Source organism: Rhizopus delemar, genomic scaffold, assembly GCF_000149305.1.
Source record: "Rhizopus delemar RA 99-880 supercont3.9 genomic scaffold, whole genome shotgun sequence".
NCBI lineage: Eukaryota > Fungi > Mucoromycota > Mucoromycetes > Mucorales > Rhizopodaceae > Rhizopus > Rhizopus delemar.
The window spans coordinates 1582002-1607015 of NW_027137835.1; the positions used below are offsets into that span (position 1 = coordinate 1582002).

At 36.3% G+C, this 25014-nt stretch overlaps 8 protein-coding genes across 8 annotated transcripts; 6 read left to right on the plus strand and 2 right to left on the minus strand.

The window, feature by feature from the left end:
- Window positions 1-1191: 1191 nt before the first annotated feature.
- On the minus strand, window positions 1192-2448 carry RO3G_11685 (uncharacterized protein; the record flags this gene model as incomplete). Its single annotated transcript, XM_067666269.1, has 1 exon — window positions 1192-2448. The coding sequence occupies one exon, from the start codon at window positions 2446-2448 to the stop codon at window positions 1192-1194; it is 1257 nt and encodes a 418-aa protein (XP_067522370.1).
- A 396-nt stretch (window positions 2449-2844) lies between these two features.
- On the plus strand, window positions 2845-6780 carry RO3G_11686 (uncharacterized protein; the record flags this gene model as incomplete). Its single annotated transcript, XM_067666270.1, has 3 exons — window positions 2845-3916; window positions 4036-6535; window positions 6714-6780. 3 exons carry the CDS (start codon window positions 2845-2847, stop codon window positions 6778-6780), a joined length of 3639 nt encoding a protein of 1212 aa, XP_067522371.1.
- A 2018-nt stretch (window positions 6781-8798) lies between these two features.
- On the plus strand, window positions 8799-9986 carry RO3G_11687 (uncharacterized protein; the record flags this gene model as incomplete). The annotated part of the gene is made up of 1 exon (XM_067666271.1): window positions 8799-9986. One exon carries the CDS (start codon window positions 8799-8801, stop codon window positions 9984-9986), a length of 1188 nt encoding a protein of 395 aa, XP_067522372.1.
- Window positions 9987-10450: 464 nt separating this feature from the next.
- On the plus strand, window positions 10451-13519 carry RO3G_11688 (uncharacterized protein; the record flags this gene model as incomplete). Its single annotated transcript, XM_067666272.1, has 7 exons — window positions 10451-10536; window positions 10592-10694; window positions 10754-10973; window positions 11033-11208; window positions 11272-11370; window positions 11441-11761; window positions 11804-13519. 7 exons carry the CDS (start codon window positions 10451-10453, stop codon window positions 13517-13519), a joined length of 2721 nt encoding a protein of 906 aa, XP_067522373.1.
- A 599-nt stretch (window positions 13520-14118) lies between these two features.
- RO3G_11689 (mitochondrial 54S ribosomal protein bL27m) lies at window positions 14119-15886 on the plus strand (the record flags this gene model as incomplete). Its single annotated transcript, XM_067666273.1, has 9 exons — window positions 14119-14187; window positions 14247-14292; window positions 14350-14412; window positions 14459-14505; window positions 14555-14878; window positions 14935-15139; window positions 15346-15408; window positions 15466-15632; window positions 15698-15886. 9 exons carry the CDS (start codon window positions 14119-14121, stop codon window positions 15884-15886), a joined length of 1173 nt encoding a protein of 390 aa, XP_067522374.1.
- Window positions 15887-15996: 110 nt separating this feature from the next.
- Window positions 15997-17056, plus strand: RO3G_11690 (uncharacterized protein; the record flags this gene model as incomplete). Its single annotated transcript, XM_067666274.1, has 4 exons — window positions 15997-16296; window positions 16344-16765; window positions 16830-16899; window positions 17051-17056. The coding sequence occupies 4 exons, from the start codon at window positions 15997-15999 to the stop codon at window positions 17054-17056; spliced, it is 798 nt and encodes a 265-aa protein (XP_067522375.1).
- A 3548-nt stretch (window positions 17057-20604) lies between these two features.
- On the plus strand, window positions 20605-22769 carry RO3G_11691 (uncharacterized protein; the record flags this gene model as incomplete). The annotated part of the gene is made up of 6 exons (XM_067666275.1): window positions 20605-20695; window positions 20757-20856; window positions 20909-21120; window positions 21167-21322; window positions 21386-21537; window positions 21786-22769. The coding sequence occupies 6 exons, from the start codon at window positions 20605-20607 to the stop codon at window positions 22767-22769; spliced, it is 1695 nt and encodes a 564-aa protein (XP_067522376.1).
- Window positions 22770-23297: 528 nt separating this feature from the next.
- RO3G_11692 (uncharacterized protein) lies at window positions 23298-23723 on the minus strand (the record flags this gene model as incomplete). The annotated part of the gene is made up of 1 exon (XM_067666276.1): window positions 23298-23723. The coding sequence occupies one exon, from the start codon at window positions 23721-23723 to the stop codon at window positions 23298-23300; it is 426 nt and encodes a 141-aa protein (XP_067522377.1).
- Window positions 23724-25014: the final 1291 nt, after the last annotated feature.

Below are 25014 nucleotides of genomic sequence, written 5' to 3' on the forward strand. Positions count from 1 at the left end.
CAAGAGGCTTCAAAACCTAAATTCCTTAATAAAGGAACAGCAGTCTACCATATTATCAAATTCATAGAGTCCGTTATGGGTGTATTGATTAAACACAATAAGAAAGATTTTTTCATTATTATGGTCAATTACAGGGTTCACTACTCTTGCTTTGTTGTGGAAGCTATAAATAGTAGGGCTTATAGGCTTTGTGTATGCCACCGTATTCCTCTTTTTTAAATTCTATAGAAGAATGTTGAGCGAAAATCAAAAGGAATATTAAAAAAAATCCATTGAATAAGGAGAACAAGCTTACACATCGTACTACTTTGGTCTGTCAGACAGATACTGTCAGTGATTGTCAAGGTTGGGCTAGACACTCTGAAACATTCTATGAAAAACTCATCAATAGGGGAATGGGATTGAGATAACCATTCAATTTATTGCTTAGATTCAAATAAAGTTACTTTATATATACTGTAAAAAATAAAATCTGGCGCAAATTCGGATAACTCAACATTGTGTAATGCAACTAATCTTTTCTCTTGTAGATGAATTTATCTATGAAGAATACAACAATTTTTAAGAAATAAAAAGGGAGATAGAAGAGGGATTAGATAGTCCCTCTCCCTTTTTTAGCTGACTGGCTGATATCATTTCTCCTTTCAATACACATTTAAATCTTATTTTTTGTACATATGTTCAATACTAATCAGTGAATGAGCAGTTTAAAAGTTATTAAGACTTGACATACATTCATGATTTTCTGTGTTGGCTTTAGACTAACAAAACAAAAAGCTTAGATTGTTTAGAGTACACATTTGTTATTAAAGTATCAAGTGAGATCTTCATTTGAAAATCATTGTTTAATAATTCCTATAGTGAAAAACGAAAATTAACAATGATAAATGGTGTATGTTAATTTGAATCTTTTATCCAAGAACAAACCTCATGCTGCTCTTAAAAATTTAAAGTTTACACTTACTATTGCTCATGATGAAACCACACCTCTCTACTTGTTCATACACAGTCTTCAGATTATCTAATATATATGTATTCTGTTTAAAGAGTGCTTAGCTTTCTTGCTAAATTATAATACATAAACGCTGGGGATATCAGAGATTGACAATAAAGGTAATTTATTTTAAATGTCGGCTTAAAAATATATTGCAATAAAGTTATTTAAGTAAACAAATCAAGTAGCTTGTATTGTTATTGACAGTTTAACTCTTTTTCAACAATTTTATCGATACACGATACAGAATGATGAACAAAGCCTTGAAAATCATCTGGCGTAAGGCTATCACAAGCGTCTTTTATTCTTGACGATATTGTTTCATTTTCTGTAAGTCTGGAGCGCTTGATCTTGTTTTTTGCAACGGTCCAAAAGAGTTCCATTGGGTTAATATCAAGTGGGTAAAGAGGGAGATAGACGTATCGATAGCCACGAGAGTTAACATATTCACCAATATCTTTCAAGTTGTGAACTGGGGCATTGTCCATCACGAGATAATATCCTTTCATTTCAGGATGCTTGTCCATTTCATCGAGGGTGGATTTAATAAAGTTAAGATAATGGCCAGCGACGATACCGCCTCGATTACTTTCTGCTGACTGGTAATCAATAATGGCTTCCTTTGCTAATTGCGGCATTCCCAAAGTGACTTTTATCAAGCGAGATGCAGATATAGCACCAAAAATGGTAGTTGCCTTTGCTTTGTTTGCAGGTGTATTAACTGCGGTCGAATTACCCTTTCTGGACCAAGCCAAACTGCGTCTCATATTGATGTGAAAAGCTGATTCATTGATAAAAACACAGTTAGTGAGGAAATCCACGTAGGATTGCTTTAGTTTTAATGCCCACTCATATCCCTGCTGGACTATTTCATTACTATCAACTCGATGCGATGGTACACGATTTATAGCAAGACTACAATCAGTCGTCAGGAAGTTGTACACAGAACTTTTTGAAATCTTAGGTCCTCCAAAAGTTCGAGTCAAGTTATCCATCACTTCATCTAAAACTGCCGTTGGGTTTTCGTCAATATAATCTTGAAGGTATCTTTTATGTTCTTCCTGAAGCGCAGGTTTGCGTTCTGTCTTTCTCTTTTTGTTATCAAAGACGCCATCTGGATCTTTGTCATACTCCTGACTCCATCTCTGTGCAGTTCGGGCGTTAATTCCGAGTTGCTTTGCAGCAGCAGATGCACTTAAACACTTTTCAAATTTGAGCTTAAAGAAGCTTTCTTTTTCTTGATCAGTATAAACAGAGCGTGCTTGTCTCTTCTTTAGTTTTTTTCTAGCATCTATTCCTTCCTCCTCATTATTAGGTCTACTTTCAGACTGCATTTCAGTGGAGTTGATTGGATCCGAATGTTGCTCCCCTTCATCAGATGCTAATGTTTTTTCAGTGTTTTGTTCGTTCATAATATTGCCTTGACCGTCCTCGTAAAGAAATTGTGCGTTCATTTTAAACAGGAATGATGCTAGAAAATTAAAAAGATAGCGACAAAATAAACGTAAGCATGCGACATGAGGGATTTCACGTAACGACAGATTTTAATTTTTTCTAGTCAGCTTTTAAAGTCAGAAAAACAGTAGTGACAAAAACACATGATCTGCAAATGCATGGTTCTTTCCGATAAAATATCTCACCAGTCGGTCAACGCAGTCACGCAGCGACCACAGGCACCAGCGCCTCCTATCAAATTGAAAAATATGCCCTGGTCCCAAGTAGTGGCTAGGAAGCGAACATCACTTATGAATGCTACTTTCGAATACGACATTCACAACAGTCAACAAGACAAAGTTATTCACTCTAAAGTGTGGAGAGCAGGACGTTCTCCAGGTAGTGTCCTCCTGGACATGACCGATAGATCTGAATCGCCCGTGCAGCTCATGGCCCTGATTGCGAAACAATTTCCATCACGAATCGCAGTCGCAACCACTAAAGAAGGCAGTCGAAAGATTGCTGAAATCAACTTTGATCCCTCAGATCCTGCCGTTGATCACATTCTTAAAGACGGCATTACTTTTGAAAATGATGCAGTTAGGCTTTTACCTTGTCGAGCCTTAGATCCAACTGTCCCTTTAGTTCGACTTCGACTATCGAACCTTCCTTTTCTTAAAGAGGACATTCTTAAGGAACAATTGAAAATGAGTTTGGAACCTTATGGCTCCGTTCTTGATTTAGGGATCCTACGAGAATCCCATACTGGTACCTATATGGGTACGGGCTATGCTATACTAAGCGTCCCAAAAAATGATAACAGATTTTCTCCCCTTTCTCACCATCTTCCTTGGTATCAGTCAGACGATGAAGGCTTTTATGCTGTGTGGAGTGACATGCCCACCTATTGTCGCTACTGTCATGCTGAAGGACATGCTGTCTCTGATTGTCCAAAGAAATGTTCATCCCGTGTTTGTTGGACCTGTCGCGCTAGTGGCCATATTGCTGCTGAATGCGCAAAAAGCAAGAATAAGCCATTTAAAAAGGCCAGAAAAACTCCTACTGCTCCACAAGACAGAGTAGATCAAGTTGAGGTTCAGTCGAGCCAAGCTTCTAGTGGCATAACTATGCCTAGCACTCCCTCCCAGCCTCTCACTTCGAATACTATGAAACGTAAACGTTCTATTCGGAACGAATCTGGTGATGACCCAAGAATTCATTCCTCTACTTTGCTAACAACTGAGGAGGACTCTATCTTGGTATCCACTCAAGAAGTCCTGAAAGCTATCTTCACAACAACCGCTGAATCACAAGATGATATTCCAATGGAAATTAATGCTAGAAATATCGACAATCCACATGTTGCTACAGACATAGTTATAGTGGATCAAGCCACCAAAAACATTCCTCAGTCTCAACATCAGGCTGCCATGGATAGCCACCATAATGGCGCCCCAGCAGGATATAACTTTCGTCATGACTCTTTAGGTAATCTGGGATCACCAATACCTGCATGCATCCCCAGTGATCAGCAGCACGGCACCACAGTATTCAACATTGATGGTGCTCTAACTCAATCTAAGCAATAATGAATAATAGATCGAAAGAACTATTATTCAACATTTCTTCATTGAACTGTAACAGTTTGGTGAAGACCCATGATACCCAAAAACAATCCAACTTCATACGTTACTTACGCTCTTTAAACTTCAATATAATGGCCTTTCAAGAAACACACACTAACACAGACCATGTAAACTTCATCAATGTACAATTTCAAGCATCTCAATCTCTATGGACTCGCCATTGTGGCTTGCTTTCCTTTTCTTCCAAATATCAACTGTCGGATAACCTCATTCCGTCAAACCCACGCATTATTCTTTCTAAAATTAGTCATCCACAGAACTTTTATACTCCTTTTCATGTATTAGTGGTTTATGCTCCAGCTTATACAGGTAAGGACAGAAGAGAGTTTTTTGATTCTGTGTTAGAAGCTCTCACCTCTGTATCTGATATTGACCCAAATCGGATCATTATCCTTGGCGACTTCAATTATTCTTATCATCGTCCTAACTTGTCAACTCAAACATCTCTAAAATGGGTATCATATCTAGAAGAATCCTTTTATAACGTGATGCATAGTGGAGACAATAGTAATATCCCAACTTTCCGTCGTAATGATGAGATCTACTCTACAATCGATTACATTTTCATTAGTAATCAGATGCGCCCAATGCTTAGAGCTACAGATATACATCGACTACACTCTTCATGGACTGATCATCAATTACTCTCTCTTTCGCTTAATCTAGGTCAAACTCCCACTGGTTTTGGTCTCTGGCGTGCCAACCCCATTTTGGCTCAACAGAAAGAGTACCGCATACAACTAAAACAACGACTCACGGATATCGTACCTTCTTTGCCTACCTCGATGACTGCACAAGAACAATGGGACTACGTCAAATATGAAGTACGGCAATTTATTCAACGCTATGCAATTGACTACACCGACTGGCGCAAGAAGTCAATTAAGGCCTTGCAACGCAAGCGCAATGCTTTCCTCCGCAGTCGGCCACCCACAGCTATACGTTTACATTATCTTCCTGTTATGGACCAACAAATTGAATCTCTTCAACAAGAGTTGATAGATATTGCAGCATTAAAGGCGGGAATACGTTGGAGAGAACATGGAGAGAAATCCGCCGGTTATCTCAAGCGGATACACCAGGTACGAACTGTAGAACAGAGCATAAACTATTTGCAAGACCCTACATCGGGATTGACTGTTTCCTCTCGTACACAACTCATGGAGGTTAGTCAAGCTTTCTACCAAGAACTTTATTCAGTGGATCTTGTGGATGAGCATGACATTGATTGCTATCTGAAAGATATAGCAGATCTACCACAATTAAATGAAGATGATTGTCGCTATCTCATCTCACCAATTACGACAGAGGAGATAATTGAACAGTCAAAGAAAGTAATTAGGAGGCAAAGTAGTCCTGGTGCGGATGGTTTAGGTTATGTCTTCATGCATCTCATTTATCAGTTCTCACCGTTAAAGGATCTTATTCTTAAGGTATACAACATGGCTTTAACTGCTGGTTCTTTTCCATCATCATGGCAAGATTTACGTGTAAGATTACTGCCAAAGAAAGGGGACCTCTCTACCCTCAAAAACTGGCGGCCAATCTCCTTGATCAACTGTGATGCAAAGATCTACACGCGCATTATAAACCAACGGATGAGATCCGTTATGGACACAATTATCAATCGTTATCAAACTGGTTTTCTTGGTGATCGCTTTATAGCTGAAAATGGCATGATTCTCAACATACTCATGGAACAAGCTCATGTTCAAAGACGGCCTGAGATTGGTCTCTTATTAGATCAAGAAAAGGCCTATGATCGTGTCCACCCTATGTACTTGCGTCAAGTAATGTTGGCCTTTGGTTTTCCTCCATCTTTGGTTCATTCTCTTGAGAATCTTTTCTTTGGAAATGCGGTGAGAATCAATATTAACGGACATTTTACCAACAAAGTTGATCAGCGTCGGGGTCTTCGACAAGGCGATCCATTATCGCCTCTTCTTTTCAACATTGCGCTGGAGCCGTTTCTTCGACACATCCTTCAAGACTCTTCCTTTCAAGGTTTCCAATTTCAATCTGTGAGCAACTCAGCTACAGCAACATCCAACATCGTACCTTCCCCCTTAAAGGTACTTGCATATGCAGATGATGTATGTGTCCTGTTGCAATCCACGGATGATTATTGTCGTCTACGCCACCATTTAGACCGTTATGGGTCTGTATCCAATGCTAAGGTTAATATTCACAAGACTGAAGCATTTTCTTTGGATGGACGCTCCTACCCAGAGTGGATTGCTTTTCTAGCAACACAAGGTATTTCCAATTGGCACGATCATTCGGCACCTAGTCCTCTTCGATACCTTGGATTTCCCATGATTCAGTCTTTTCATCAACGTCGTTATCTAGAACAACAGTTGTTACAGACAGTGAAATCTCAATGTATTATCTACTCTCAACGTAGACTTTCTATCAAAGGACGTGTTACCATCATGAATGCATTAATACTTTCTAAATTGTGGTATGTTCTGCGGATGGTTCATTTACCGACTACCTTCTTTCGACGGCTCAATTCTGTGATTTATCAGTTTGTCTGGCATAACTGCAAACCTAAGATCAAATACACGCAGTTGTGTTTAGATCCAAAGTTAGGTGGGTTAGGTCTTTTGGATCCACAATTTCAACGACACAACCTACAGTTACGCTGGATTCGTCAAGTCCTGGAAGACAACCACCCTCAGTCTTGTAGTCAACCTATATTGCTAGATCATATACGTCGTTTCCATTCAGGAAATACTGGAACAAGACTGGCTCTCTTTTTTCCTCTTTTGCGATTACGTCCTGCTGCTCACGCTAATAACTTTATGCAAAACATATATGAGGCGTTTGATTCTTTTGGATATGCGGATACACAACAAGCAAAGTGTACTCCTGCCACACTTCTCCGCTTGCCCCTGTCCGCTATATTCGCTATGATTCCTACTGATTATTGGATCACTCGAGCACGACACAAAAAACTCAAGGTGTCTCAATTTTTTACGTATGATCACCATTTTGGATGTATACGACCTTTATTGTCGTCTGACCAGCCTTCCTCCCCTCGTCTGGTTTCCAAGTTAAGCCGAGATATCTATAATCGTATCATCAAGCTCAATCAGCTTATCTGGCCTCATATATTGAATCAAAATGAGCCATTGGGGGAAGTAGATGATTCAACGTTCATCGATGCCTTTTGTTCGCAGCCCCAATGGATCAGTTACAAACCTAAACCATTTCGGCTGTCTCTAATACAGCGATCTCTACCATCATCGGCAATATCACCAATACCAACTTCAAAGTGGTCACTTTTTTGGAAAATGCCTGTTTCGCCTGAAAGCCGGTCTTTATGGTATCGTCTATTCCATCGTAAACTCTTTAGTCAGTCACTTCTCTCAAAATTCGATGACGGTTTGACCTCTTCACAATGCAAATTTTGCTCTGCTAATAATGAAGATCTACAACACCTCTTCGTGCGCTGTCCCAAGAAATGGAGAGTATGGATAGATGCCTTCAACTTCTTTAGCCCACACCTCACTTTCACTCAAGATGATGTATGCTCAATCCTCTGGTCTTTTCAGCGGTTTCCTTTTGTTGACAATACTGATCTCTGGACTCTCAGCTGCTGCGTGCTCTCTGTTATCTGGCGTGCCCATTGGAGATCTACTATTGACGGCTTTCCTTTTATTGATAAACAGTTGGTCACTCGTGCTATGTCGCAGTTTGCCACCCTCAAAAGGGGCGGGCTCGACCTTGACTAGCATGTTCAATCGCTTACATTCTGTTTCTTCTGGTTCACACCGCTCTCAGACGTGTGACTCCTATTATATTATATTTTATAAATAAAAATAAACTATTTATTTACAAAAAAAAAAAAAAAAAAAAAAAAAAAAAAAAAAAAGATCTGCAAATGCATTTTTTTCTACCTACCAGTAATACATCAAATAATTATAATGAATAATTAGTCGTTATGCAGATGTCTCTACATAGCACCATATTAAAAGCCAAATAATTTGTTTTCGGTTATGTCTGAAAATATACATCATTCAAGCTTGATGGGACAACTTGTTTGTCTTAGTTGGTAATAATACGGTTAGACATGTAGAATTATTATCCATATCTATTTGCACAAAGGTATTATGTATGTGATACACATATTTGTGGAGTTGATCAACCTAGCTCTCCTTTTTCTCGTCTATGATGCAACTTTGACTGTCACTAAGCTTTCATTTGAACAAGAGTTGGTAAAGCAAAATAAAATGGCCATCGCGCAATATAAAAAAATTCAGCAATAGCGGTAAGGAAGGTAGCTTGCGACATTAATTTATTCAATATTCAAACTATTATATTTTTTCTAAATAAAAACATTATGCATTTAAGAAATTCATTCATCCTATTGGCAGCTCTGAAATGCTCCTCCTTTCTTTTAAATAAGCTCATCTTAAATGAACATAGAATTATAATATTGATAACATTAAGAATTTCTTTTCTTTTAGAGAAGGAGAAAATAATAGGAGGAAGGTATTTATAGAAATAACAATGGGTCAATGCAAGCATATTGTATTTAAGATTAGCCTATTCAAAGATGTATGTTGTAAAATATTGCTATTCTTTGTCAGTATACCTAACCAACCATAATTTAATATTGGTGGGCTAGATCTAACTCAGCTGCTGCCTTTAAAAATGCATTCCCCTTTATTTGCTTTTTTATTATCAAATAGCTAAAAAAAAAACCCCCATAATAACACATGTCTTCCGCCGACAATTCCTCCATTCGTTCTTTTCAGCCCATGGAAATAGATTCAGATAAAGATTTAGTCATAAACTCTCTACGTGAATCACTTGAGATTCACAAAGAAATATTGGAACGAATTCAAAATGAAAAAGAAATGTTTCAGCAACGAATAGAAAAGGAAAAGAAAGAACAAGAAGATTCTTTTGAACAGTGGAAAATAGAAGCCGAAAAAGAATTGATTGAAGAAGAAAAGCGATGCAGTGAATTGCAGAAAAATATTGCAGCTTTGAAACAAGAGTTAGAAGCAAAGAAGGAAGCCTATCAACAATTAGAGGTCAATTTTTATTCTTATGTAAAGACAATAAGAGTTACGGATGATGATTTATCAACAATTCAACCTGAGATATCGCACTTATTAAGCCAATTAAATAACACCTGCATGGGACTTAAATCTAAAATGGATCGTAAAGGAGGAACTGAGTTCGTCTATCGGATGTATCCAGACAAGACAGAGTTTATTAATCGCTATATGACACCAGTGGATGGCATACTAGACACTTCATACATTACATTATTTGTTGAGAAATATCTTATTCATATGCTGTTAACACAAGTCATGGATGTACCTATTCATTTGGGAGTATCCATTAACGACGCTTTTCGTGAATTGCATGATTGGATGTCAAGTAGAAATAAAGAATGGTCGAACCGACTAAGGCAGCAGGTATGCGCATTAGTTGTGCAACAGCCGGGATCTGATGAGGAAGAAAAAATAACGAAAGCCAAAGAAGTTCTTTTATCAAAAGTTGTGGATGATCTTGCTGATGTATATCCTTCATTAAAGCAAGACTCAAAAAAGATTGAAAATTTAATTACAAGATCACTAAAACTAAATTTGGCTGTGAAAGGACAGGAAATTAAAATTGAAAGGCTTCAGATCGTGGAAGGTGTCACTCAGTTTGATGCTGCAACTATGAAAGCAACAGCAAAGGGTAAAGCAAATGGAATTGTTGGGCTAGCAATTACACCTCCTTTTGTTGCAAAAGACGAGCTGGACGACGAACATGGTTTTACAGTACAAGGAAAAGTGTTTTGTATTGAGCAAAACCTCGTTGAAGAAGAAAGTGAAGATGAGTTAAAAAGCCAGGAAGATAAAGATGAAGAAACGGACAATGAATCCAAGCAGAATAGTGAGACATAACAAAATAAAATGATATGCTATATTTAATGCTACTTATTGAGTTACAGCCTTGCCCTCTTTTATCTTTTCTTGTTCAAGTAATAAATACACAGTTACAACTCATAATGTGGGCTTCAATTGTTCTATATTTTAATTATAGCAAGAGTCTAGTAAACTTATTTCAAATAATTTGTTTGCTACTTTGCGCCGAATGATAGTCCTTTTTTTTTAACAGAAAGTTGTAGAATACGTATAATCATATTCACATATTTCATACAAAAAGTTATCAAAAATTTTAATAACAAAAAGTGGAAAGGATACAATTTGGATGTTGCAAGCATACAACTTATATTATCTGACAGATTACCACCATTCTTCGTTAAAAGAAAAGAAGTCACATGTGATACAAGTAACTTTATTTTTTTTTTTCATTTAAAAAAAGGTAAAAGCCTTCTCTTTCAATAAAACGACAACAATAGGCACAAATGGCCCAACCAACTGTTCCAACAGAAGTATTGATACAACTCAATCATGTATTTACCAGTCTTTCTTCTCCTGATAACGAACAAAGGTAGCAATTTTGAATCGGCCATCCCCTTTTAGGAAAATAATTTTGATCCTTTTAGAACTGCTGCTGAAGCTCAATTAAATGAGCAATGGGTTGCAGCTCAACCTGATTTGTTACTTCTTGGCCTTGCTCAATTTGTAGCCAACAACAGTGATACTCAAGTAAGCTATGATAAAGACGAGGTTTGAAAACAATAAAAGAACTTACCTCTTTTTTTTAGCTTCGTTCTTATTGTAGCGTTCTCCTCCGTCGTTTAGCTTATAGAACAATTAGTATTGAAGGCAGAGAAGAAAACCTTTGGAGCATTGTAAATGAAAGCACTCAGCAAGGTGTAAAGGAATTGTTATTGTCTGCCCTTGCTAATGAAACTGACCAAGGTGCAAGACACAAAGTATCTGATGCTATTGCTGAAATTGCTCGCTTTGACTTGGGCAAAGGAGGTATATACATCAAGCACATTTGAAGAAAAAAAGACGAAAATACTCACAATGCATAACAGAGACTTGGGATGCTTTATTAAAGGCTTTATTTGATTGCACTCAATCACCTCATGCAGCTTATAGAGAATCAGCATTTCGCATTTTTGCTACGATACCCGACCTTATTGCTAATCAACATGCCGATGCTCTTCAACAAGTATTCTTATCCAGTTTAACTGATGTTGATAACCAATCCGTAAGAAAAGAAGAAGGGAGAATAGTAAACATGTGTTGACTGTAATCATGTATTATTATATAGGTTCGTTTAGAAGCTTTAAAGGCTTCCTGTGCTTATATTATTCAAGCTGACGAAAAGACAAGAATGGCCTTTATTAATTTGATGCCTCATATGTTGGAGGTAAGATATTAATTGGAATGTGTAGTAAAGTAGAATGGGTAACTTAACAATATATACATATATATATTAGCCCTTGACTCCTCTTATTGCTGCTCATGAAGATCAAGACTTAGTTGACTGTCTTGTTGTATTGATTGAATTGGCTGATACTGCTCCTAAGCTTTTCCGCAATGTTCTTCCTAATGTACTTACAGGCATGGTATCAATTGCCAAAGACAAATCCTTTGAAGACCGTACTCGCCAAACCGTTTTAGAATTATTGCTGTCTTTAGCTGAAGCTGCTCCATCTATGATTCGTAAACTTCCCAATTTTGCTCAAGAAGTTATTCCAGTGGCTATGGAAATGGTGACTGATATTGATGATGATGAGGAATGGTACACCACTGATGATGTAAGGAGTTTTTTTTTTTTTTTTTTAAAAAATTTGCCTTAGGATTTAACATGTCTTTCTCAGATTGATGATGATGATAACGAAGAGAATTATGTAATGGGTGAAGGTACATTAGACAGAGTTGCACGTACTCTTGGTGGTAAAGCCGTTGTACCTATTGCTTTCCAATACATTCCCCAAATGATTCAATCTGGTGAATGGCAGCAACGTCGTGCTGCTCTTATGACTATTTCTTCTATTGGTGAAGGCTGTATTAAGGTCATGCAACCTGAGCTTTCAAACATCATTAGCATGATCTTGCCATCTTTTAAGGATGTACATCCTCGTGTCCGTTATGCTGCTTGTAATGCTATCGGACAAATGTCTACCGATTTTGCTCCCTTCCTTCAAGAAAACTTCCATCAAATTGTTGTTTCTGCCCTTCTACCTCTTATGGAGGATCCTCAACCCCGTGTCCAAGCCCATGCTGCTGCTGCCATGGTCAACTTTTGTGAAGAAGCTGAAAAGCATATTTTGGAACCTTATCTTGATGCTATTTTTGAACGTCTTTTGGTGCTTCTCAGAACTTCTAAGAGATACGTTCAAGAACAAGCTATTACTACTATTGCCACTGTGGCTGATAGCGCTGAGGAAAGATTCATGAAGTATCACAATGTAATTATGCCCTTGTTGCTTGATGTTCTTCGTCAAGCTACTGATAAAGAGTACCGTTTGTTACGTGCAAGAGCTGTTGAATGTGCATCTCTTATTGGTCTTGCTATTGGTAAAGAAGCTTTCAGCCCTTACACTGTTGATTTTATCAATCTTCTTGCCGAAATCCAGCAAACTGTAACTGAAGATGATGACAGTATCACAACATATCTTTTGGCTGCTTGGGCTCGTATGTGTAAGATGATGGGGCAAGATTTCTTGCCTTACCTTCCCAATATTATGCCACCTCTTTTGGTATCTGCTAAATTGACACCTGAATTTACTTTTGTTGATCCTGATGAAGAAGATGTTGAATCACAATTCCCCGCAGATGATGGATGGGAGTTTGTTGGTATTAATGGCCAACAAATTGGTATTAAGACCTCTGTCTTGGAAGAAAAGAGCACCGCTGTCGAAATGCTTGTAAGCTATGCTCGCGATTTAGGAGCAGGCTTCTTGCCCTATGTTCCCGAAGTGCTTGAAATTGCCTTGCCCTTGCTCAAATTCTATTTCCATGAAGGTGTTAGACACGCCGCTGCTGCTCTTCTTCCTCTTCTTTTAACAGATGCCAAAGAAGCCAATGTTGCACCCAATGAACTTGCCATTATGTGGAACTCTATTTTTGAAAAGCTTATCAAGGTGATGAAGATTGAGGATGATCTTTCTTTCTTGGCACAAGTTTATGTTACTTTCTCTGAATGTGTTAATGTTCTCGGTACCAACTGCCTCTTGCCTACTCAAATTGAAGAATATATCAAGGCCACAAACGAACAATTGAGTAAATCGTTTGATCGTTTGAAAACTCGTGAAGAAGAGAAGCAAAACGGCGAGTACGATCCTGAAGATGATGAAGAGTTAGCTGAAGAAGAAGCTACTGAAGAAGATGTCCTTGAAGAAATCAAGGGTTCATTCATGACTATATTCAAGGCTTTGGGACCTGCTTTTATGCCCTACTTTGAACAACTCTCTCCAGTTCTTAACCAATTCTTGACTATTCCAAACTCCTCTGGTCATGAATGGGCCATTAGCGTGTCTCAAGGTATGAGCAAACTCGCAGGAGCCAACTAATGGCGAGACATTTCATACACACAAGCACGCACTAAAAAAGAATGATATACATATTCATTTAAAATTAATATTTCTTTTTTTCTTCTCTTTTCTTTATAAACTATAAAAAATTGTTTTAAAAACCACTTTCTTGTTTTGTGTATTGATTCGAAATATACTTTTTATGTAAGTAAAGATTATTAATCACTAGCTAACAAATTAATTCTGATAAAGGATGTCTTTAGAGAGTAACTACGCATTAGCTGAGGTACTTTATTCGGTTATTGTTCCAAAATAAAACTTACAATAATCAAGTATTTTTATTGGTCATTCTTAAAACGTTTTGAAATAACATCCCCGCTAAACAAGGGACATGTATTTGAGTTCCCCTTTTTTTTATTTCAAGCGTAAGAAGATCAATAAATGTGATTAAATAAGGAATGAATCAAACTTGAACTCATTGCAAGTATACAAAGCTTTTATTTTTTTTAATTTAAATTATTTACTATTTTTATAAAAGCCTTGTGTAACAAAAGTAAAGTCATTAATCCAAATAAATAAACACTTATTTTTGACCCAAAAAAGTACTTTTTTCTTTTACTTTTTATTATAAATTAAATATGCCTACAAGGTGCTGTTGTATTATACCTTTAAGAGGTGGAATTATTATTGCTGGTCTTATTATCGGTGTAATAGTTTTATACAGAAAAATAAAAGTTTTCATATACTAATTACTTTCATTAATTAGCTTGTGTATGTAGCCGTACTTGGAGCTACTTTTGCACATAAAAACCGTAAAGATAATAAAAGGAGAGATTATGAATGATAATATATTAAAAATTTTAAAATAGCAATGGTAATGCATCTTGCAATTGTACATGCTGTACTTCCTTGGGTATACATTGGTTTTTGCAGTAAGTTTGTGTTTGATATAAATTTAATATACTTATTTTTTAATAGTTGCTACTGTTGTTGTGGCTTTGATTACTATATTTTCGGCTTCAGTGGTAATAATAGGAGGAAGTATACAAAATAGAAATCTAAACAAAATGTTAGGCTAAACTTGGTATGATGCGCCTGACCAAGTCATTTTTATGGCTTTTGGTGTTCTTTCTTACGATCTGGGAAGCTATTTCATTTGTACTCGCATTAACCAACAGATCAAAAGCACTTACAGCTTGTTCAGAATCCAACCCATCGAGTAACAGTACAGGATCAACAGATAACAGCGCTGATACAAATATTACAATTGGTGGATATACAACTACATTTTTAGGGATGAAATATGGTGATACTTATGGCTTGGCTAATTGTGATCAAGCTATTCAGGCTGATGTTATCGGTTCAGCCATTCTTTTATTTGTTGGGCAATTGTTTATGGTAAACATAGATAGACAGAAAGAAAGTAAGGATATAACTTATCATGATTATTATAGTTGTATACTGCAACATGTGTAAGAAGCTATACAACTAAATTAAGAGAGCGTAAATTGGGTCATCGTCTACGTGATCTTGAATGGGATGATAATTTAGATGAACTTGCTTCAGCATATCGGGCTGATGCTACAAATGCACCTAAATATCCTCTTAGCGATATATCAGGAAACAGCAAAAAGGGATTTTTAAATAAGCTGAGCTTTGGTAAATCCAAATAAAGAAAAAAAAAAGATTTGCTATAGTAGAAATAAACAATGCTTGAATTACATGAAAATCTGTCAAACAGCGGGAATTCAATACGTGACGTTTGATTTTTTTTTTTTTTTTTTTTTTTTGCTCCTTTGTTTCCTTCTCAAATAATTTATTTTACATGTCACTGTTAAACCGTGCTTTTACACAACTCAATACAGCAAGCATAAAAGCATGCCAGTGGAATAATCGAGCTACTGTGCCTTTTATGAAAAATAATGCAGGTTCGTTAATAAACAAAGTGTTAATTCTTAGTATTTTTTTAAACAGATAATATATAGATATCATTCAAGTACGTTGGGCCACAAAGAAGTCTGGAGGTTCATCACGTAACGGTAGAGATTCAGCAGGTAGAAGATTAGGAGTAAAAATGTTTGGTGGACAGCAAGTTGTTCCAGGAAATATCATTGTTCGTCAAAGAGGCACCAAATTTCATCCAGGAGAAAATGTAAGCTACATTCAATATTACATATACATACGCAATGAAGCTAATGCAGATATATTTACATGTAGGTTGACATAGGCAAAGATCATACACTTTATGCTTTACAGCCTGGATATGTTCGCTTTTATAAAGACCCACAACAACCTAAACGCAGATTAGTTGGTATTGTATTTGATCGTGAAGGCAAACTTCCTATTCCAGTAGATCAACCCAAGCCTAGAAGATTTGATTTAATTGACTTAGCAATTTCAAAATAATATTGTATATAAACACACGATTTTATTTTCCCATTTAAGTAAATATAAACCAAATTCCGCGCTTAAAGAATGAGCGAGTGAGATTGTTTTATTTTTTTCTGCTCTTCATCATGTTGAAACCAATTGTACGCAAAAAGAGAAATTATAAAAACTTGGCTTTACCCAATACACCTACAACAGTCGCGCCTCCTACTCCTTCTATAAAGTCTGCAAAACAAGAAGAGTATGACCAATTATATAAGGACCTGAATGATCTCGAGATCGGCCTCGAATTAAGACTTGATCTTCGAGAAGAAGATATTAAAAACCTGGAAGAATTAGGTGCTGGTAATGGTGGAACAGTTTATAAGGTTTTGCATATTCCTTCAAAAAGAATTATGGCCAAGAAGGTATCTATATGTTCTCCAAAGGTAGAAGAGCCTGCTATTGATCTATGTCATAACGCTCTATCACTTAGACAATATATCCACAATCCTTGCTTGATTCTCCTGCATTTGCTAGACGTTCTGGCGTATTTAGTAACGGCTTAAAAGAAGAGGAAGAAGAAGTAGAGGCAGAACTGGAAGATACAGTAAAGGAACTATCAATACACGAAATTAAAAAGCGTCCTGAAAAGTCTGTTTCTTACCAAATACCAACGTCTAGCAATAGGCAGCCATCCAACAATAGTACAGATTACAACTTGGCAAATATGCCACCTTTATTGCCTGTGTATAATAAGAGAAAAACACCAGAGGATCCTCGCGTTACTGTTCGCAAGCAAGTGATGAGAGAAATGCAGTTCTTGCATGATTGTAACTCAGAGCATATTGTAAGTTTTTATGGGGCATTTCTTAGCGGTGGTGATATTTCAATGTGTATGGAATACATGGATGTTGGGTAAGGAGCAATGCTTATTTGCGATGATAACAATGTTTCACTAATATTTTTTTTTTAAAAAAAGCTCTCTAGATAAAATATACAAGAAAAGCGGTCCTATTCCAATGAATATATTAAGGCACATAGGTTATGCGGTAAGTGTAGACATTGTATACAACCAAGTATAGATTTCTTTAATACCGCCTTAGATTGTAGACGGTTTAATTTATCTTTACGACAGCCATAGAATCATACACAGAGGTAACTAAGCCTGTTGTTAATAGCCAATCTTACCTTTTTATATAGATTTAAAGCCTTCGAACGTATTAATAAACTCTGCGGGGCAGATCAAGATTTGTGATTTTGGAGTATCAGGACAACTGATCGATTCTGTTGCAAACACTTTTGTTGGTACAAGTTCATATATGAGCGTAGGAAGATATAAATATAAAGTGTGCTATAAAATTATTAAGCATTCATTGTAGCCAGAGCGTATACTGGGGTCACCTTATTCAGTTAAATCAGATGTTTGGTCTATTGGTATTACTCTAATGGAGTTGGGCTTAGGTAAATTTCCTTTTTCATCCTCAGATGGTAAATCGTTAGCAATTTTTGAATTATTGCAATACATTGTGAACGAACCAGTACCTACCCTCCCAGAAGGAAAATATCCGCCAGATTATGAGCATTTTCTTTCGTTATGGTAATCACGACAATAGCAAACAACGAATATGAAACTCACTTTTACATAATTGTAGTCTTGTTAAGGAAGTTAAAAATCGCGCAACACCAAATGATTTGTTAAATACTAAATTCATAAAGAATGCAACAGCCACTAAAGAAGATATCATGAACTGGGCAAAAAGCCATTTGTAAAACACAAAATTTTATTTTGTTTAAAAAATACCTTTCGAGATACTGTATAAATATATAAAATATCCTCTTTTATCAACTTTTTTTTATTTTTTATTCTTTATTCTTTTGAGTTAAAGCAGTGTTTGGCGACTATTTCTCAGCATTTGATCAGTTATATAAGATATCGACGGGTCGAGGCTCTGAGGCTAGGATTCAGGCTCATTTTATAGACTACCTAATTCTATTTTCTTAAGCTTTGTTTGTTATGAATCTCAATGGTGCCAATTTTGATGACTCCAATAGGGTAAAGGCAAACTCTTGAGACAATATACCTCTGTGTCCTGAATTGGCTTTAAATCCTTCGTAAACAACTTTCTCCTGCTATCAATCACAATTCCCCGTATTGTGTGCTCAAATTTGTTTATTTGACTTAATGTTTGTGTTGTCTCTGAATTTATCAGCAATGGGCAAAGTACCTTCAATGTTATAAAAAGGGCTTCTACATAGACTTATACTTCTGCGTACTAAATTAACTTTATACAGATATCTTTAGATAAATATATGGTAGAAAGAGAAAAATAAAAAGAATTATAAATAAAGAAAAGTCTGGGAAACATAAAGTTTTACCTTCATGTTTTGCTTCTTGTGGGTTGTTACTGTAAAAGCCATTATTGAGTCAACAAATGACAATGATAAAAAGAATAAAAATTATAACAAGGCAGAATATATCTTTTGATAAACAAGTAACAATATAGGTCAGAGGAAGAAAACATAGAGTATATTTTGATAGAATCAAAGAAAGCATTTTAGAATTCTGTAAATTTATATGATAAACCTAATTTTGCTTGTAGCGCTTTCGGGCTCTCTAAATTAACGCGTACGCATCTTTATGCAAGCAATAGAGCTCTGTATCTTCTCCTTTTTATTTCATTATTCTTCATAGCACCCGTCTTTTTTCTCATTTTCATTGTCCCTCTCTTCATGTTGGGCATCAATTTAGGCTGATAATATGAGTTATTAGCATCTTGCATAACAGTCAACCTCAGGGCAACCGAAGTTGGAAACAGTACAGTACATAGAGCTTTACTGAACAGCTGTTGCAGAGTCAAGACTGAGAGACTATTACTTCAAATTTGAAATACTACCCATCCTCACTGATTCAAAATATCGAGATTTCCACTAAATTCATTAAGATCCGCTAAAAAAATGAGCTTATTAGAAGATGTTTTCTCTTTATCCTATGACCAGTTTAAATTGTCTTGTTTTTATGATATTATGCCAACTTACTTTTATCCACAAGTAACACCGATTGATCAAATGCATATCTAGTTAATATATTTAAATCAGTATTATATATTACATAAAACTTAGCATCGTTATATTCTGAGGTTTTACAATCTAATGAGTCACGTACATCACTACTTGTCTGAAGCTTTTGAAGGTCATTTCTATAAAACTATTCATATCAATGTCCATTTTGATCAACTGATTAACATATGTGCTTTTGACTTTAACAGTTGAAGGGTATTTAGAATATCTAAAGCATGCTTTAATAAGTTGTTATAAGTTATTCATATTAAAGTTTCAATCGAAAGGATTGTTACAGAAAAAAGGAAAAAATCTACTGGTATGGAGACATATTCCCTGTTGAAGAGGGAAGATAAGATAGTTGTAATTAAAAAAGATGTGGTGTTTGAAAATCAATAAAATGGGTCTTTATATAAGTTATGTTTGAAAACGAAGAGATTTTTTTTGTAAATAAACAGTTATTTTTTATTTATAAAGGATAAAATGGACTCCATGTTTGAGAATGATGTGATCCAAAAGGAGCAGAGTATATTTGATTTAATGTGTTAGTCGAAATCAAGCCTGTCTCTTTTGATGTATCACCCGTGACCGATTTTGCATCAATAAAAGGAAATTCTATTGTAAATTTCCAGTGGGCGCGCCAAATAACCAAAAGAACACAGCGATTGAGGATCCAGAGATTGGCATTGTCAACAAAAGGAAGTGGCTGAGAAAGATCAGAATGCTATATGCAAATTGCTTAAGAAGAAGCGAGATGTGGACAAGCATGATCAAAATTATCTGTTTATACCCTTCCATTTTTTTAGGCAGCGCGCGAAGAAGCATTATAAATCTTCTATCTTAGCAGAGCAGAATTTACATCGCGATAAGGCCGAGCAACTGCCAAGATTTGAGAAGACGGAATGAATATAGCATTGCAAATACATAATATTTCATTTAATATTATGTCACACATACATCTTTTCACGGGCCAAGAGTTCAAACAATAACTGTTTTTGATGTATATTTAAACCCAGAAGACATAACTGGAAATAGACATTGTCTCCTCCTTCTTATTTTCCTCTCCTTTTTGTCATTCTTTGGAAATGACTTTATTTTCAAAGTTTACAAAAAGTAACAGCAATGAAAAAATAATATACCCTTGGTCGCAACGCAAATTAAGTGGAAGCAGTGCTGCTTTACCAAGATTTGGACATGGAGCAGCCATGATCGATAACCAACACCTTCTTATATACGGTGGATACCATAAAGGGAATACAAAGAAGAATTTATTTTTGATAGACACGAGTAATAAAAAGACATTTTTGAAAAGCGCTGTTTGGAGCCAATTCTTTTAACTTATATGTGTAGACACGATATCCGCTATTTCAATACAGACCTCGGGCGATGTTCCTTCCTCGAGAAGTTTTACTGCTATCGCCTGCATTGACGGCCTTGTGTTGTGTAAGAAAGAATTGTGTGGCTTACATGAAAGAAGTTAAATTAATTACCACTTTATATAATTTAGTATTCGGCGGAGAACCTATTGTTTTAGGAAAGATTTGGGATCCACAACTATATATTTTATATACAAGTAAATAATCATGATGTAATATATAAATAACATATTCATTATTTATTTATCTCTCTCAGATTCAAAGCAATGGTCAAAAATTAGAATTAATGGCAACTTACCTCGTGGCAGATCAGGACATACAATGTCAGCTCATAATGGTTGTATATACGTTTGGGGTGGACAGCATAGAGGCCAATATTTGAATGAGATGATTATATTTGATTTAAAGGAATGTGAGTATAAAAGAGAAAAAGGAAGGGCTGATATGTGTATTGTGTATTAAATGAAAAATAGACCCATCAAAGGCAGAATGGCAATTCATTTCACAGACCAGTAAAGCACCAGCACCAAGGGCAGGACATATATCAGCCGTTTACGAAAACAAGTTATACATGTAAAACAGATCAAGACTAGATTAAATTCAGATGTCTAATTTTTTTTCTTAGTTTTGGGGGTATGAATGCTAGCCATTTATACAATGACATCTGGTTCTTTGATTTTATCACAAAAGTTTGGAATCAAGTGGAGGCAGTTGGCTATATACCCGCGCCAAGAGAAGGTTGCGCGGCTGCTTTAGTAAATGACACTATTTATATATTTGGTGGGAGAGGGATGAATGGTTTCATATTAGGTGATTTGTATGCGTTTCGCATCAAAAGTAAGCTTATGCTGTGAGAGAAAAAAAGACTAAATTGAATTTTTAGGTCAAAGATGGTATACTTTTCAAAATATGGGATCGCCTCCTTCACCTAGGCATGGTGCATCTCTAACTCTTATCCAAAACAGAATGTTTGTTTATGGTGGTGATTCAGCTAATGGAAAAATGGATGATGGATCATTTGTATATATACTCGACTGCTGTAAGATGAAATAATTGGGTTATATACCTATTTCCTAAAATACTGAGCAAAATTTGTCTTTAGCTAAAATAAAATACCCTCCTGAAAATGAAATACTCGAGAATGAGAGAAAACCCCAATTTGTAATTGCATTGAATGACTCCAAAGATGCCTTCCAATACGGTGTAGTGAGGAAACCAAGTCTAACACCAAAATCTCAGCTCAGGAAACCACAGGTAACATATAAATATATATCGCCTTGCGAACATATTTTAATCCCAATTATACTGTTTGGTAGTATACCAAAACATCAGACTTGTCTAGTAGTTTGGAAAACCATTCGTATCGATCCCCTTCAACATCTTTTTCAGAAACACATTCGTACAAATCTAAATCCAGTCATGCTAAAGGATCCGAACCTTTAACAAAGACACCGCCACCTCGTCCTCCTCGGGAAGGAGTAACACTAAACGCGTTTAAAAAGCCTTCTACTTTGGATTTAGAAGAAAAAAGTAGACTACTAAGAGATATTCTCGCACGCGATACAGTGATTACGGAGATGAGAAAAAAGGAACAGTGGTGGCGTACAGAGGTATCTATTGCTCGACACGCGCGTGCACGCTTAGGAGACTTATTTGATGATGATGGGCAAACACAGGACGCAAACTTGTTTGACTTCAGAGAGGGTGAACATGATAAACTACTCTTATTTAAACAACTTGCAAGTGCAAAGGCAGAAATTCGAAAAATGAAAAGCAGCATTGAAAAGCAAACTGATTCTATGATACAGGATTTATTAAAGCAGGAAACTATTAGAGCAACTGCCCTTAAAGAGGCTGCGTATTATAAATCCAAGTACAAAGCCCTAAAATCAAAGGATAAAACAGCAGTGGCTTTACTAGAAACAGAAAGGGTTGAAGTTTTAGAGAATAGACTAAAAGAGGCACGCATACAAAAAGATCAGATCAATATTATGTTACTAGAAGTTCAAAAGCGATCACAAGAAGATCAAAGATCAAGACAACTAGCAGAGGAACGCGCTTCAATTGCACAGCAACAGTCTGAAATGGCCCAGGAGGCACATCAAGCTACGCTAGAAAAGATATCAAAGATATATAGCCAAATACTAAAAACAGAAGCAAAGTGTAGAGAAGATGTTGCAAAGATCGCGAGTCTATCTAACAAATTAGTAAATCAGCTCTCCTCAGAAGAGGATAACATGGATTTGTCTGAGATTCACATACAGAAGGCACGCTTGGAAGCTGTGAATATAAAAAGTAGAAATGAAATTGTAATCTTGTTGCAACAACTAGAAAAACACCAAGATGAGAAGGACGATTTGGAGTCTTTGTTGGATGAAAAGAACCAAGCGTATGCAGAAACTTTACTCGAACTCGAGAAAGTACGTATTGAGCTAGAGTTATTGAGAAGAAGTACTAAAAAGAAAAATGTGAGTGGAAGCAAATGAAATGACACATGGCTTTCAGTAAAAAAAAAAAAAAAAAAAAAAAAAAAAAAAAAAAAAGGAAAATACGTTCTTTTTGCATGTTTCATACAATCGACATCCTTTTTGAAGATTTCTGTATTTTGCCTACTTTAATCCTTCATCCATTTCTGTATACAACCTGCTTACTATCTGTATAAAATTCCACATGTATTTGTTGGTACAAAAAAAAGGTCCGAACAGATCATACACTACCTACAATAAACCTTGTAATATAATTCTCTCAACATATATTATATTTCATTTGAAAGTGTTCTCTTCAATTTATAAATATATATAGATAAAAATATACAGTTAATCAAGAATATTAATTAAATATTTAATAACATAATAAGAATGAAGCATTTCCTTAGATGAGTGCTGCGCAATTGATCCACTATTCATTCATATTCATTAATAATTTATATTGGTTTTTATAGAAAAGACGAAAGAAGCAATGGTTCTTTTTTAAGTGATTACATCACTGAAACATGATACACAAACAGCAAGTTTTCAAAGCTTTGCGGAACCTTGTGTAGACTCTCTAGTTTTTTGGTTAAGGAATTTTGTTGTTTGTTTTTCTAAACCTTTGCTGATCCTATAGTTATTGATAATAGCCATGCGGCTAATGACCATCTTGCGTTTATTATCCAAATTATTGGTGGTTCGATGTGTTTCATTCTTAAAACCATTGGATACCAAAATTAGTTTGGCCATAGTGGTGTTACTTGTATTGCTCTCTTCAATTTCTGCGCCTTGATTCACTTCAATGCCCGCGGAATTAATTTCCAAGGTGGATATAGATAAAGTCCCTTGATCTTCCAGTTCTGCTGAAAAGCGTCCACTGCTGCCACTTCCGGATCCGAGCTCAGTACCCAATAGTGTGGTAGTTGTTTGTTGTGTCTTGCGACGAAAGCGTCTACCAGCAACAGTCCACATCGTTGTTGTGTCTGGTTGAACACAGCTCTCGGGATTGTTGATTCGTAAAGTGGTAGTAGTTGGTGGACTTATTGTTTTTTGTTCTGTATTCCCTGTCTGATACAGATGTGACCGTTGTTGCTGGTTGTGAGAATGGTGTTGGTTGTCGTAGGTCGGGGCCCCACATCCCCTCCCTCAAAATAGTCTTTTCCTCATGAGAATCCTCTTCCCCACGGTGTTGGCACCAATGGTTGGATTATCCACCTCGACCACTTCCATTGCTGTTGCCTCCTGTTGCTGCTCGTAAGATTCTCTGTTGATAAGTTGCTTCGTTATATTGTTCGAGGAATTCGATACTGAAAGCATCTTTTTTCCCATTATCTTTCGATTCCAAATGTTTGAGGTTGGCTGGGAGTTTGAGTGCCTTAATGGCATATTATTTTGCCTTTGCGTCTTGCTGTTTGGCTTGGTACTAGGCAATGATGGCAAGCCGTTTGGCACTTTTCACTGTTTCTGCAAGAAGTTGCCGGGCTTCATCTTGTAATATCTCTCCTTCCTAAAGGGTGGAGAGTTGTTCGTATAGCTCTGTGGATGCTCTGCCGTGAGTTCATAGTGTTTCAGATCCTTTATAGATTGAGTTGACAACTTGGGTTGTGTCAACTGTATAGCTCTTAAGCTTCAGTATGAGGGGCTTATTGATTTCTTCACCAACAGTCCATTCTTCGTCGTGATATTTGCTAAGTTCTCGTTTGAATCGTTTAAAATTGTATTGTATTTGGAGTGGAGTACTTTCTTCCAAATAGGATGAGATATCCACAGGTAGTGACCTCTCTTCTCTGGTCTGTTGACTAATAGTTTTTTCTTCACTTCTAAATCGTTGAAAAAGTTGAAGACCTCTTCCTCTGTATAAATTCTGCGTTTAAATTGGTGCTATCAGTCATAGTTTTGTCCACGATACGCGGCTTAGAAAGATATGAGGAAAAAGGGATTTCATTATTAGTATACTTTATATATATGAAAAATAAAGCATGGTTCAGAGAGCATGTATTACATTAGTGGTCGGAGTGGAGTCAACTGGGACTAACTTAGGTACGACAAGCAATTTACTTTCTGAAGAGTGTACAGTCAAACCTATGGAAAAAAATGTAGTGCGTCTGTAGTGCGCTATTCTAATTCGAACACCCGACCTCTGTTTGCTTGCGTCACCAAACAAAGTTTTGTAGAGAGCGACTGTAGTGCGCAGAACTTCATTCTAAATAAAATCACAAAAAAAAAATTGAGTTGTGTAGTCGTCTTGTTCTAAGCAAACATT